At 37.7% G+C, this 13,623-nt stretch overlaps 1 protein-coding gene and 1 long non-coding RNA gene across 4 annotated transcripts in view; one reads left to right on the forward strand and one right to left on the reverse strand.

Moving 5' to 3' along the window:
• Positions 1-1,623: 1,623 nt before the first annotated feature.
• Positions 1,624-13,623, reverse strand: part of mlip (muscular LMNA-interacting protein) — a 46,519-nt gene continuing 34,519 nt past the window's right edge. For 2 of the 3 annotated variants that reach the window (XM_080287578.1, XM_080287577.1), the window contains one exon: positions 1,624-2,896. In XM_080287578.1, the coding sequence (XP_080143704.1) occupies positions 2,675-2,896 (222 nt within the window). In that variant the 3' untranslated portion in view covers positions 1,624-2,674. Of the gene's footprint in view, positions 2,897-8,148; positions 9,397-13,623 lie in introns of those variants that run through there. The other variant, XM_080287579.1, reaches the window with a different exon arrangement.
• On the forward strand, positions 2,893-6,673 carry LOC145419563 (uncharacterized). Its single transcript, XR_013900857.1, has 2 exons — positions 2,893-4,081; positions 5,229-6,673. It is a non-coding gene; the product is annotated as an uncharacterized LOC145419563 (long non-coding RNA).

Consider the following 13,623-nt stretch of genomic DNA (forward strand, 5'->3'; position numbering starts at 1 on the left):
CAGAGACGCGAACTTGACACGGTGGAGACAGCAACTAAGAAACACAGAGACATAAACCATAAAGCTGAAGACTCTAAGAACCAAAATACACAGAGGGAAATACTAAGCATGGAACACAAGGGAGTAACAAAAGACCAACCATGAGAATTCACAATACAGAGTGACAGAAAACAAGAAACTCAAACATGCAAAGACACAGATGTACACAGAACATAGGGGGCACAGAGAAACACGAAGGGCAAGGGATCAAAACTAGAAACCATAGAATAAATCACACGAGTACAAAATACAAGAATCACAAAGAACTAAAAACGCTGGGTCAGGAGACCCAGGATCCTGACAAACATGATCTTTACACTACAGTCACACAGTCTCTCTGATCTATCCAGCATCCATCTGGTCTTAGTCTGCAAATGCTAATTTCAAAATAAAATGTGTTTTTGTCAAACTAAGCTAATAACGAAAACCCTGTTGTTCATGTTTTAAGTGTGGCAGACAGACACATTATTGTGCACTGCAAACAGAAATGTAAAATAACAAAATGGCATTTATTTAACTGGGTGCTCCTGTTATGGTTTTAGGACTGGGGTGGAGTTTGTTTTCTTTCTGTTCTTTTTCTTCCTCTCTTTTGTTAATTGGAGTCGTTGGTCTGTGTTCAATCTATCGATGGAGCCTTTCCTGCTGAGCCGTCCTCCTTATAACTTTCCACAATGAAGCAATTAAGCAGCAGGTATATCAAGGTTGTGTGGCTTTAAGACTCTTTAGACTGCTCATATCATTATAGTAACTTTTAGGTTTGTTTTGTTTGAAATTGCTTTTGGAAAAACTATTAAGCTAACTTGTTGCCTCTACTCACCTCGCAGACTCTTGCCAGAGAATCCTGGGCAAGCTCAGCTGACCACACAGCTCTCTTGCTTCTGCGATCCTCTCTGGCCTCAAAATCTCAGTAAGAAGTCTCTCAGCCCCCAAACTGCCTGCTTCTATCCACCTGAAAATCTTAGAACTATGTCTGCCAACCCAGTGCTCCTTCCCCACTCAGCCTCCACAGTGCAAAAACGTCAGATCACTCAACTCCAGTTCCAATTACGCTTATCTCACCTTCTGGAATAGACAATAACCTATCCTCTTCCCTAACACCCATGTGAACTTGCCTGAACTGAAGTTTCTTTCTCACCTTCACCCTCAATCATTCTATAAATGTCTCCATAAGTACTGTCGCTCGAGTCTGCTCTTTCGGTCCGGTCAGAGTCACATGATGACAGCTCATTTTCCATCCAAAGTCATGTTATGTTAACTGGTGATTCTAAATTGGCAGCAGATGAGAGATGGAGCGATGAATGACATGCCGAAAACAGCCCTGAGCTATTCAAGGTTCAAGATGTTTATATAGAGTAGATAACATTTGATTGTGTGTTTATATGTTTGCTTGGATCCATAAAAAGACTTACACTTTGGAAATGAAACTCTTCCTTCTTTCTCTCTTAAAGCTCCTAGCCCATGTCCTTGTTATTGATGATGGTGGTGGTTGTGGTGTTGTTGTTAACCAGAGTTTCACATCATTAGCCATTAGTCATTTTCATAGAAAGTCTCACATGACCAAAGCATAGAGAAATCAAACACACATCAAAATAGAGAGCTTCTTTATTAAATGTAACAATTTTTCATAAACGAATTAGAAATTATAAAATATTTTCTTCCGGTGAGTTACATAATTTGCATTAATTTAATGCAGGCCGTTGGTAAATTGAACAGCTGCAAAACAGCAATTGACTATTCGCTAATCTAGGCACTGCTGATCAGTCAAGCTCTTGATTATTTGACGGATTCAGGTGACGTTTCGATAAACTTCATTCTCTACAGTTAAAGAGTTTAACGGATGATGTAAGTAACAAAAAAACCTGCAACTGTCACATATTTCACAACTGTAATCCAGGATGCTACAAGATCCAACTTTAGGGTAAATCTTAGCAGCTCTGTGAGCTTTTAACTAGATTTAAGGATGTCTCCTGTAGTCAGTACGTTATGACATAGCACTGCACTCCTATCAACATGCTGAATAAAATATGAGCAATAGGATGTTTGCATGTTATTTACCGAGACAACCATGACACACCACCCTTCCCTATCATACTTACAAGATTGGTTATACTGTAGCTCAGTGGTGCAATACAACAACAAAGTGTCTGCATTATTTGCATGATTTATTTTTTTTTTATATTTAAGTTTAGCTTTCTATTAAAATTTGGTTAAAATACTTTGGTTAGAGCTAGGAGCATGTAGCTTAATTACATGAGTAATCAGGTCACAATTTTTCTCCACTATGTCTGAAATTAAAGGCGTTTTGTTTGGTGGTTAATCTGCAAGCACTTAATTATCAGCTGCACACGTGCTGTGGAAAGAACGAGCAGCAAAGGGTCAATTGCACACAGATTTAAGGTCTCTGTAAGGAATACTAAACCAGCGTTATTTACTGTAAACAATCATATGGAGATGTAATTTTTTTTATCATTCTTGAAAGGTAAAATAAAGATTGCTCCTGAAAATGAGACCTTGTGTCTCAATGAGATTTACCTGTATAGATAAAGATGAAATATAATTTTTCATCCTTTAGATGTGATGTTTTTTATATGCCGAGTGAGGCTTATCAGAAATTCAATAAGAGTTATTCACTGTTTTAAATATGAGCTTCAAAACCTTCCATATGCCTCTCGGTGGAGCTGAAACTTGCTGAAGCACCTTTCCCGTGGCGACTGAGCTGCTCGTCGGGCTCTTTAATGTGCAGCTCACATAGTGAAAATGGACTTCTTCTTTCAGCCTTCCTCTCCTCTCTCAACATTTTGCCCTTTGTACCTGCGTGTGAATCTTTCCCCACCTCGTCGGGATGTTTGTTTTCCACCTGAAATAGATGAGAATACAATGTTTTTCATTTTAATGTCCTGAATGGCCGACATAAGCAATTACAGGCTTTGCAATTTTCTGCACTTTTTAGTTGTCAGTTTCAATTTAGACTTTCCCCCCTTGAGCCCAATTTCATCCCACTGTGAAGCTGCTTGATACTTCACTTGGGTTTTGTTCCTGCATTAATATTCATTGTGTGATTAATTCTAACTGACAGAGATCTCCCTGTACTGAATGTTGATTCCTGGTCAGATGCTCCGGTATATTGTCTGTAGTTCTACAAAAATAAATAATTTATATTGAATCACCTGAGCTAATTTACATGCCAAAATATGACACATTTGGAAATGTTTGAACATTGTATTATTGGTGTTTGAGCTGATGTATTATTACAATTTCCTGTTTTGTCAACAAATATGTCTCTCAAAAAGAAGATTGTACACTATTGAGGGATGAGAGTGCACCTATTGTCCCTTCATATTCTGCTATTTATAATTACCGGTGTCATGCCGTGTGCACAGTTTCAAAACATGAGGTTGGTGGATTTAGGCAAAAACGTCCTACTGTTCTAAACTGTCTGTTTCAGACTTGTCACAGCTCAGGCGATGGATATGTAAGCCCCACCCATATTGCTCCATAAACCTTTCGTTTGCAAATTTTAGAGAGACTGGCTTTAAAGAATAACAAGAACAGCTTGTTTCAAATGGAGAATGAACTGATCCCTACTTTAAAATAAGTCAACATCACTCAAAGAAACCTAGTATCATATCTACTATAATGAAGTCTGATGTCATGCTATAATGATATATGTATCTTTGTACGTTCCCTATTTGCTCCTAGACAAGTGGACTAATCTTGATAAACAGGAACATTGCTCAGGGCATGTGAGTGATAATATCAATATCATATACAAATGTTTTATGCAAATTCAAACAATTTATATAAAAACAGAGGTTTGACCGTTTCCGTGTCTGCAGCTTTAAGATATGTGCTAACTCAATGCCACAATCTTCACAGGAGCGGATATCTCAGCAAATCCCTCCCAAGGTTCAACGCTCAGAGAAACTGCAAAAAACCCAAGAGCTACATCTCAGACTCCTGCAGGCCACTGTCATCATGTTCGGTTTTCAAGTTCATGAAGGTACAAGAAGAAGATTGAAGATCGTATCAACTGACAAGGATGGTAGGTCATGCATCAAGGTGTTGCAATACTTCTACCCGAATGAAATGCAGTGGCGGGACCTTAAGAGACCTGTGCATAAATGAATCCCAGCAAATTGCATAAAGACCTTTGAAGGTCTACTGTATATGCACATCACTTGTGCTTCTGCTAACATTTTTGTGGTGACAGAACTATTTAAAAATCTATTGATTGCCATCTTCAAGAGAATCTCCAACATTTGGAAATCCTCTGATTGACTGAGAAGCTGCATGAAAAAATCAATAAAAAGTTATTTTTTGCTCTGTATTTGGTGCAGAGCCTCAGTCACGCTGTGCATAGAGGCTGGATGCAGGGGGAAATAGTCAGCCAGTATCTATACCATCAAAGGTGATTCTCAGTTGGAAGTTTTCATAAATACATGTTGTAACTTGTGTTTTTGGAAATATGCAAAAAAAAAAAAACCCTTGAATAATAAGACAGCAATTTCAAAGCAGTTTTTGTGTTAAAGGTGATTTTGATCAAAAGAACTGCCTTTACTCAGTGCTGTATCTCTGGTTTACAAAAACAAGAATCTAAATGAGACAAATTTGGAGCTGTTGAAAGATTTACCTCTTCCCTATTGACTAGCTACCACCCACTGCTTCTTCTCTCCAGTGCAGTCTGACTAGTTCTTTTTTCTGCTAAAAGGACAGACATTAAATCAATGTCTATTTTCTTACCCTTTCTTTAAGAAAAAAAAAAATAGCAACACTTTCTATAAAGTTCACTCCTGGGTAGCTGACGTATTATGATGTGTGATCACATAAATCCATACCTATGGAGAAATATCTATCAAAAAAAATTTTTTTCAGAGTACCTGTAAAAATCAATGTTTGTTTTATATGACATATAAAGTAATTGTTTCCATGCTTATCAGAGATATTGTTTGCTTGATTAATCTTTAAGTTTATTAAAACATTTCTTTTCTATATGGGCACATATTATATGCATACTGAAAAACCAACATCATTATCCTCAATAAACGCAATCTAAAAAGATTTGTAGCTTTGTAAGTTTTGTGTCTGAATTTTCAGGAAAGAGACTGTTTGGTGTCAGAGATGTAAAATTCACTGAAAGTCAGTCTAATTGTTCAATACTGAGTGTTGAATTTTATGTTGTCTCATTACAGGAAAAACATCATTTTTTCATCATTTTTCATGCAGGATCATTACACTGTCAAACATGATGAACAACAGAAAAATGCCAGGACTACCAACCATGCATTCAAAAATTCTGCTTCATATCCGAAAATATGTGTAAGTTTTCCTTTTTATCGACAACATTCACACGTATTTATATATTCCTTAACAAGCGTAAGCATCACTGCTTTAACATAACATAGCAATTAACCCTGTGCTACAGGAATTTAAATGATGTGATTTGGGGCATTTTTAAACTTTTGATATTTTAAATATTTCATGGTTTCATGAAAATTTGAAATACAGATCGATTTAAAATGTATAAACAGCCTATCTGATATTAATAATGTTTCAGAGGTCAGAGAAAGTGTGGTTTTTTGGGTTTTTTTTAGCTTTTACCACATTTGTTTTTGCATTTGAATTTATTTATTTAAAAGGGACAGTGCAGTTTAACATAGTTTGGCCTTACAGTCTGTCTTACCTTAAGTTACAGCTGCCTTCACTGCTATAGTATATACCAGAAACACCTCCGTAACTAACATCTATAATATCCCTATTAATTCATGGCAAACTAGTGCATTTAAAGTGGTAGTAGTAGACTTTGTGTGGGATCCGCACATGTGTTTCCCTAGACTCTCTGAAACGGCAACTCAGGAGTCTTTATAGTTCCCCACCTCCCACGCACTCTTTTCTTTCAATCTCAGCTACTTTGCATTTAGCTTGAAGTCAGTTTGTGAGGATTTTAGGTTCTCTGACCATGTGTTTTTGAGTTTTGGTGGTTTGGATTTATTTTTGAGTTTGTGAAAATAATTGATATTCTAGTTTTGGTGGTGTTTAGTCTTTTGAGTTTAATGTTATTTTCTTATTGCTTCTAAGTTTTGTTTGTTGTGGGTTTATTTTTTTATATACCTTGGTTCTTCATCCTCTCCTGTGTCTCATCTCTGTGCAGTCAGCCTTTGTCTCTGTGTTTGTTTACCTTTGGTTTATGTCTACTTATAGGTTCAAATCAAGTTCGTAGTCTGTAGTCTTTGTTTATACTCTGGTTCTTCTTCTTGGCCTTGTAATATTTAGTTGGCGTCGTTAGTGATCCTATTGTTACCTCAGTCTTGTCATAATGTCTATCTGTTCTCTCTGTTCTGTATCCGTGTTTATTTTCTGCCCATGTAAATGTGGCGTGTCTTAGTTGAAGCTTCAGTATTACTTATACTTTGTGCTAGTCTCTCTTGTCTCGTGTGCATTGTGTTAAATTTACTTCCCTAGTCTACTTATTTCTGATTTGCTCCCACTGTCTTTCCCACCCATTATGCTGTCTTAGCCTAGTCGTGTCATACTGTTCGCCCAATCTTTGTTCCCGGTATTAATTTTCCTTTATATCTGTGTTCTCACTTTCACAGATTGATGTAGACCTTCAATAAATGATTGTTTTAAGTTTCAAGCCTGCCTTTGACTCTGCATTGGTGTGCTTGCTCTTTCTTAGCCCGACACAGTTAGCTCAATGGCTGGATTCTAATTAATTTATTTTTAGATTATTTAGTTACATCGTGGGTGCATGCAGGAGCAAATGTAATATACTCGCCATGTAACAAGCGCATGCAACACTTTATTCTATAGAGTCCAAGAGGGCTAACTTAGAATCACCAATTTATCTAACATGCATGCCTTTATACTGTGGGAGGAAGACAGAAACCCAAGCAGGCACAGGCAAATGTTGCACATAAAGACCATTGCTGGGAACTGTCTTGCTGTGACTTGACACTGCTGACCTCTCCATCACTGTGCTGCTCGATTTCAGATCTCACATCTGTGGGAAGGTACTCTCAGACATCTGTATAATTCATTTCATGAAGTGCACTACTGTATCTATCATCACTCAGAGTTTTTGGCTTTTACTATTTCACTGTTTTGTGAGCCTTCAAAGACCCAGCAGGTTCCTGTCTGTGTGGCAACCTAAGGAATGTGTTGGGAGCACAGACAATTCTTATGACGTTCTGAAGGTCTCCCTCAAACTCTGTCTCTACTAAAACCACAATTTTCCTTTACTTCACCCACACTGCACTGGTGGATCTAAAATCTAATCTGAAAAGATCAGGTTAGTCAAATTTGACCCAAACAGTTTAGAAGGTTTAAACATTTATGAGGTGCTGCCAACTCGTGGCGGTTGGTAACGCCAAATCAGAATTACTTAACCTTTTCCAGACTTTATGTTCAGATCAGAGTAAGGGTAACAAGGGTTCCTGGACCTCCACAGGGTTAATGTTCCGCAAGATGTTGCTGTTTAGTATTTCTCAGAGGAACCCGCACAGACCAACCAAGGGCATCATAAAAGGTAGATTAAGAAACTGGTGTCAGATGGAATCATCTTGATCAAACACAGCACAGTGATCTGTTTCAAATCTTCTGTTGTGTTTTGACATAGGGAGTCACATCTCCTCTGCCAGGGCGGTTAAAGCAAACACATTTGATACATCTGTGTTTAAACTCACAGCACCTGACTGTCTTCATCTCTGTTTTTATACCAATTTGAAGGAGACCTGTCCTGAACTGCATTGTGTTTACTTAATGTTTAACTAATGCACTTTGTGCATTAAGGTCTAATGTCAACGTTAAATGTGTTCCCTTATAAAAGCTGTACTTTTTGTTTGTTGTATGTTACATGTATAATTACCAGCTACCAGTCTTTGTAACTGCATTGCACTGCTGCATCTCTTGATGTACATTGTGTACACGTATATTTATACACTCACCAACAACACAGCTCTATAGCGTCACCTTTAATGATATCAAATAAAAATAGTCTGACAGGACACTTTTACCTTTAAGCACGTCAATACTTGTGAGTGAGGATAGGTTTGGAGTTAAACTGCTTGCTTTTAACCAGACAATGAGATTTAGTAGGGATGTTAACACTTATTCAGTTGTTGACACAATTTTTATTTTTTTCAACAACATCATTACAACATCACAATGACACCATGACAGGTTGATGTCATCATATTGTAATAACAACAGGCCGACATCAGCATGTTGTGATAACAACATCGTGAAGCATTAAAGTTTTAGTATAGCCCTTGCTCTTTGGGGTAAGTGCTATTGTTTGTTTAAAACACATTGTTTTAGGCACACTATGAATTGTCACTGAAACATAACTACACTCATCTTTCTTTTTTAGAAATGTTTGACAATGCTTGTTGTTTTGCAGTATTCTTTCTTTTTTTTGTTCAGTTTCCTCAGTCTGTTTTTTGTTTTTTAAATACAGTATAAGCACATAAGTATCTGTCAAGGAGCTAATCTGAAATCTTTTTGCCTCTCAAATTGAACAACTGACTTTTGGCCGTCGTATTTGGTTTTCTTCTGTCAGTCAAATACTCACTCTTTAAACAGTTCTTCTTGGCAAATGCAACACTCACATCTTTTGTACTTTCATTCTGACATTATGATGATGGTGATCTAAGGCTGTGGCTGCGATTGTAATATTAGATTTGCTTCGATGTGGTGGGTTTACAGAAAACCAAACAGACATAATGTCGTACAGAATTTGGTTGTATTTTTGCATTTGGCATTTAAAATCTGCCCCAGTTAAATCAAAGCAGGATAAAATTTCCCAGGGAGCGCTGTGAAGCAATTCCACATGAAGCTGGTTTGATGCATATAACTCAGATATGAAATATACATATACAGTGACGTCAATTGAGATTTGACAAGTTGACACAATTAGGATTAAGAAAGAAAGCAGACAGGCAAAGAAGCGGGAATTGTGAAAGGACACCGGCAAATCAGTAAAGAGAATAATGAGCATCATGCAGAGAGGTTGTAATATTAGCAGCGATTAATCATCTCCTGGCTCTCAACATTTAAATTTTCTTATGCACCTTTTTTCTGACTTGTGCTGTGTTTGAAACTCTTTGAGGAAGCTACTAAAATTACAAATGATGTACGTTTTAAGATTTCTGTTCTGGGTGCCTCGCTCTTGAGGTCTATTAACTGGAAAGTCAGTGGTTCAATCCCTGATGCATCCAGCCTCCAAGTATTTGTCTGTATCTTCAAAATTAGGTAATTTAGTTGTCATTCTCCAGCCCTGCAGTGGCTGGCGTCCTGTCCAGGGTGTACCCTGCCTCTTGCTCTGTCACAGCTGGGACAGGCTTCAGCCCCTCTGCAATCCTGAATTGGATAAGTGGAAAAGGATGGATGGAATCCAAAGCAAGAGAAGTTACATAATCATCAACATTCACAGGGTGTGACATTTATTAGTGGAGCCAAAAACATGTGAAATTTTTGAACAGCAGTAATTTATTTTGTGTATCTGACTATCTGAATAATTTTACATGTGAAGGCTAAACAGATGGCTGCAGCGAAGGAGGTCACTCTTTTTAATTACCAGATATGTTCCCAACTTACTCACTTCAAAGTTTGTTTGTTGAATGCCTTAAAGCAAATAGAACCCCCCCCCCCCCCCCCAAAAAAGGTTTTCCCCTGCTGTTACATAAACTTCTGCAGCCTGATGTAAGAATATGTTTTCTACATGCATACTTCATATTATGCAAGTAAGGTGAGACTGAATTTAAGTTTTTAAGTTTGCAAAAACACCTACTCTGTACCAGCTTTGCAGTTATGTGAAGAACAAAGTTTTTAAAGGACTCTATGAAGTCCTGTGAAAGACTAAGGACTTGCACTTTCACCATAGGAATTGAGAAGGTAAGTAGCAGCCAGGTGCTGCTAATCAGATTAATCTGATTGACTGATCATTAGCAAGTGTGAGCACTTCTATAAAAGCAGAGATTCTGTCAGTTTTCTGATCTGAAGTATTCAGGTGTGTTAACACAGTACCACAGTGTTCCCAGGAGTGGACCTTCCAACAAACTCATATAAAGTTCAGACCTGCTCAAAGAAATTGCAAAAAACTTAAGAGCTATAATTTAGGCAATGCAGGTCTCCGTTAGCATGTTAAACATTGAAGCTCTTGACAGTACAGTTAGAAGACTGAATAGTAGAGCTGGGCGATAGAACGATAACGATATGTATCGCGATATAACTTTTTCTCGATAGAAAAATTAAACTATTGCGATAGACCTCGCCGCTCTTGTCCTCTTAAAAAAAAAAAAAAAAAAGAACAGCCAATCCAAATTAAGTAGCGCAGAGCCGAACCAATCACAGCCGCAGCGTCAGGTCACGTGACTTGTTACGTACAGCACAAGTGCCAAGCCGCACATGTGTATTTGTTTGGGAAGCAGCCCGCCACCGTACCGCCCGGGTAATGGAGGAAATGAGTGTGCCGACTAGAAAAATCAACCGAGCGTGACCGAAGAGAAAACAGATGATGGTTCCAACGCTGGAGAGATTGTCGAACGGAAGAGCCAAAGAAGTTCCGTAGTGTGAAGGTATTTCGGCTATTTCAAGTCTGACAAAAAACAGAGTAGCGTGCACTGTAAATTGTGCCGAAAGCAAGTCTGGAAATACAATAAACTGGTGCATGCGCTACGTCCACACGTACCCGGGTATTTTTGAAAACGCAGATTTTTCTATGCGTTTGCGCCTTTCGTCCACAAGTAAACGCCGTTTTTGGTCACTGAAAACGAAGATTTTTAAAAACTCCGTTTTTGCATTTACGTGTGGACTAGAAAAACGGAGAAAATGCAGCGTCAAAGATGTGCACATTTTTTGACGTCACACTGTGCGCCACGTTATTGTTTCGGTGAAATGAATTTCTACAATACTGTTACTGTTAATTCTACTCTCTGCAGTGTTTAAATGCTTACATATACACACAGTTACTGTCCCTCCACACATACGACTCGGTTCTGCTTCTATGCCCCAGCTTTGTTTACTTTTTCCCACCGAGGCTTCTAGACTTCTGATTGGCCAACATTTCTGCACGGTTAGGAATCTAGCGCCTCCTGCTGCTTTGGCATGTTCATAGCAGCGTTTTCCTTCATTTCTGCCTTTATGTGTGGACGGGATTATTTTTTTAAAACGAAAACGGAAAATCTCCGTTTTCAAAAATACCCGTGTACGTGTGGACGTAGCCTCAGTCTCTGACTGGAAGCGTTAATTCGTCATTCGGCTTTTGTCAGACTAAAGTAACTGTTAAAACAGTTTGAAAAGCTAAGCTATACAACAAGGAGAGATTGAGAATTTCCTTTTAGTTCTGTTTATTTGATATTGACAAAAGTTAGTCAGTTTTGTCTGTTCTTCTGTAAAACAAACTAAGATTTATTTTTAGAATTAATATTTTGTTTCTAAGTGGAATTGACAATTTAGTCTGTTTCGTTTGTTCTATTTTGAAACGTAAACGCTTTAGTGGCTGCCTTTTGTGTAGTTTGCAATATTTGCCTTTATTTATCTGAAAAAGTCTCATGTTCCTTAAGTACATCTACCCTGTTGAACTTATTATGGGAAATAAATATTTAAATAAAAACAAGCTGCTGATTATTTCACATTTTACTTGTGAGCAACGGCACATTTAAATCTTACAAATATAGTTATTTGGCTTATATCGTGATAGATATCGTTATCGCCTGAAATGAAAAAAACATATCGTGATATGAAAAAATCTTATATCGCCCAGCTCTACTGAATAGGCATATCTTGTTCGGAAGGGTTGCCAGTAAAATGCTTATTCTCTCCCTAAAATTCTGACACAGACCTACACTCCCCCCCCAACCCCCTCGAAACGCCTTCGAAGCTTATGCCTTCTACGTTGTGAGATGTGATGATTCATGTGCTATGTCCTGAGGTGTTTTTTTTTTCTGTTCTCAAACTGATCTCCCTGTTGGAGCTCAGCCTGGGGGGAGTCCTTTATTCTCCTCGTCTTACCTCATGTTGTGCATTTTCCATTGTTATACCTCTCTGACCTGTCTTCCCCATGTGATGTTGTGTAATGTACATATGGTCGGAGGGAAAGATGGCGCTGGCAAAGGTCAACAGCCAATTTTAACCCAATTTCCTTCGGGATCAACCTTTGAGATCAATAAAGTTTTATTGAATTGAATAAAATAATAGCATCACGGTTTAGGTTTGCAAAGTAAAATTTAACAAAACACCAGACTAGTGCAAAATAGAGATGTTTAGCCAGAATGCATAGTTGGTGAAAAGCAAACATATCAGCACAAACACCTTCAGTCAACTGTCAAGCCCGGTGATGGAGCGATGATGATTTGGGCTTGTTTTGCAGCCACAGGATCTAGGCATCCTGCAGTCATTGAGTCGACCGTGAACTCCTTTGTATACCAAAATATTTTGAGGTCATCAGTCTGATAGCTAAACCTTGGGCCAAACTGAGTCATACAACAGGACAATGATACCAAGCACAACAGCAAATCTATATCATAGAGCCTGAAAAGAATCCAGGTTTGGCAATTATGCAGTCAAAGTCCAGACCTCCAGACGAATGCTAACAAATCTCGATGAACTGAAGCAACATTGTAAACAGCAGGTAGAAATTCCTTTACAACAGTGTGAGAGTCTGACAAATCATACAAAAAAGAATTAAGTCAAGTTATTTCTGCTAAAGATGGTTTTAGTAGCTACTAAATTATGGGTTCTGCTTAGTTTTTCATGGGATTATAGAGAGCCATGTGAAAACTTTCACATTGCTGCATATTAGTATGCTCTAATTATCATCCACAAACTTTTCAAATAATTAAACACGTAGTAAATTTAATCATGCATTTTATCTCATTTATTACAATTAACATATTTCTTAATTTATATTGTTAACATTCTCAATTGTGTATACTTTCCCTGTATAAATTAATGTAATTTTGTAGTTTAATGTAGTGTTATTAGTCAGAACCATTTGTTGACATTCTAAGAGGGTCTTTTTCCTCCTTTTTCAGTTTGTGATTTTTGTGTCTCCATTTCACATTGGGTAAAATTCTTCTTTGTTGTTTTCTTTTTGTTGAAGTCTGTAATAACCTCTGTTGCAAAAATTTATTTATTTTATTATTATAATTTTTTGTATTTGGAAAATGACTGACACTAAACTCAAATTAAAAATCAAAAATGTCATCCTATTTCAGATTACGACAATATAAAAACTCTGGTGACCAGATTCAAATAGGAATGCATACGTGTTAGAAAGCTTCCCCATGTCCCCTATGGTGGGTTTTTAAAATGTTGTATAATGAGTGCTAAACACACCTCTGTGCACCAGCGTATAAACAAAATGTTTGGCTTAAGTCACTCAGTTCAAACCACTGTGGCAGCCAAATGAATGATAATTTTAGGATTATTTGTGAAAATGAATCTTCTTTGTTTTTCTTTTTCCTCAAACTGATAGGCCAGTTTGAAATGAGAAGGCGGGGTCTGAAAGTGTAGGTGGACTGCTGGACGACAGAGAGGGAGATGGATGGGTTGCCATTTTGGAAGTTGCTACTTGTGTGATGATTA

This window comes from Astatotilapia calliptera, chromosome 13, assembly GCF_964374335.1.
Source record: "Astatotilapia calliptera chromosome 13, fAstCal68.1, whole genome shotgun sequence".
NCBI lineage: Eukaryota > Metazoa > Chordata > Actinopteri > Cichliformes > Cichlidae > Astatotilapia > Astatotilapia calliptera.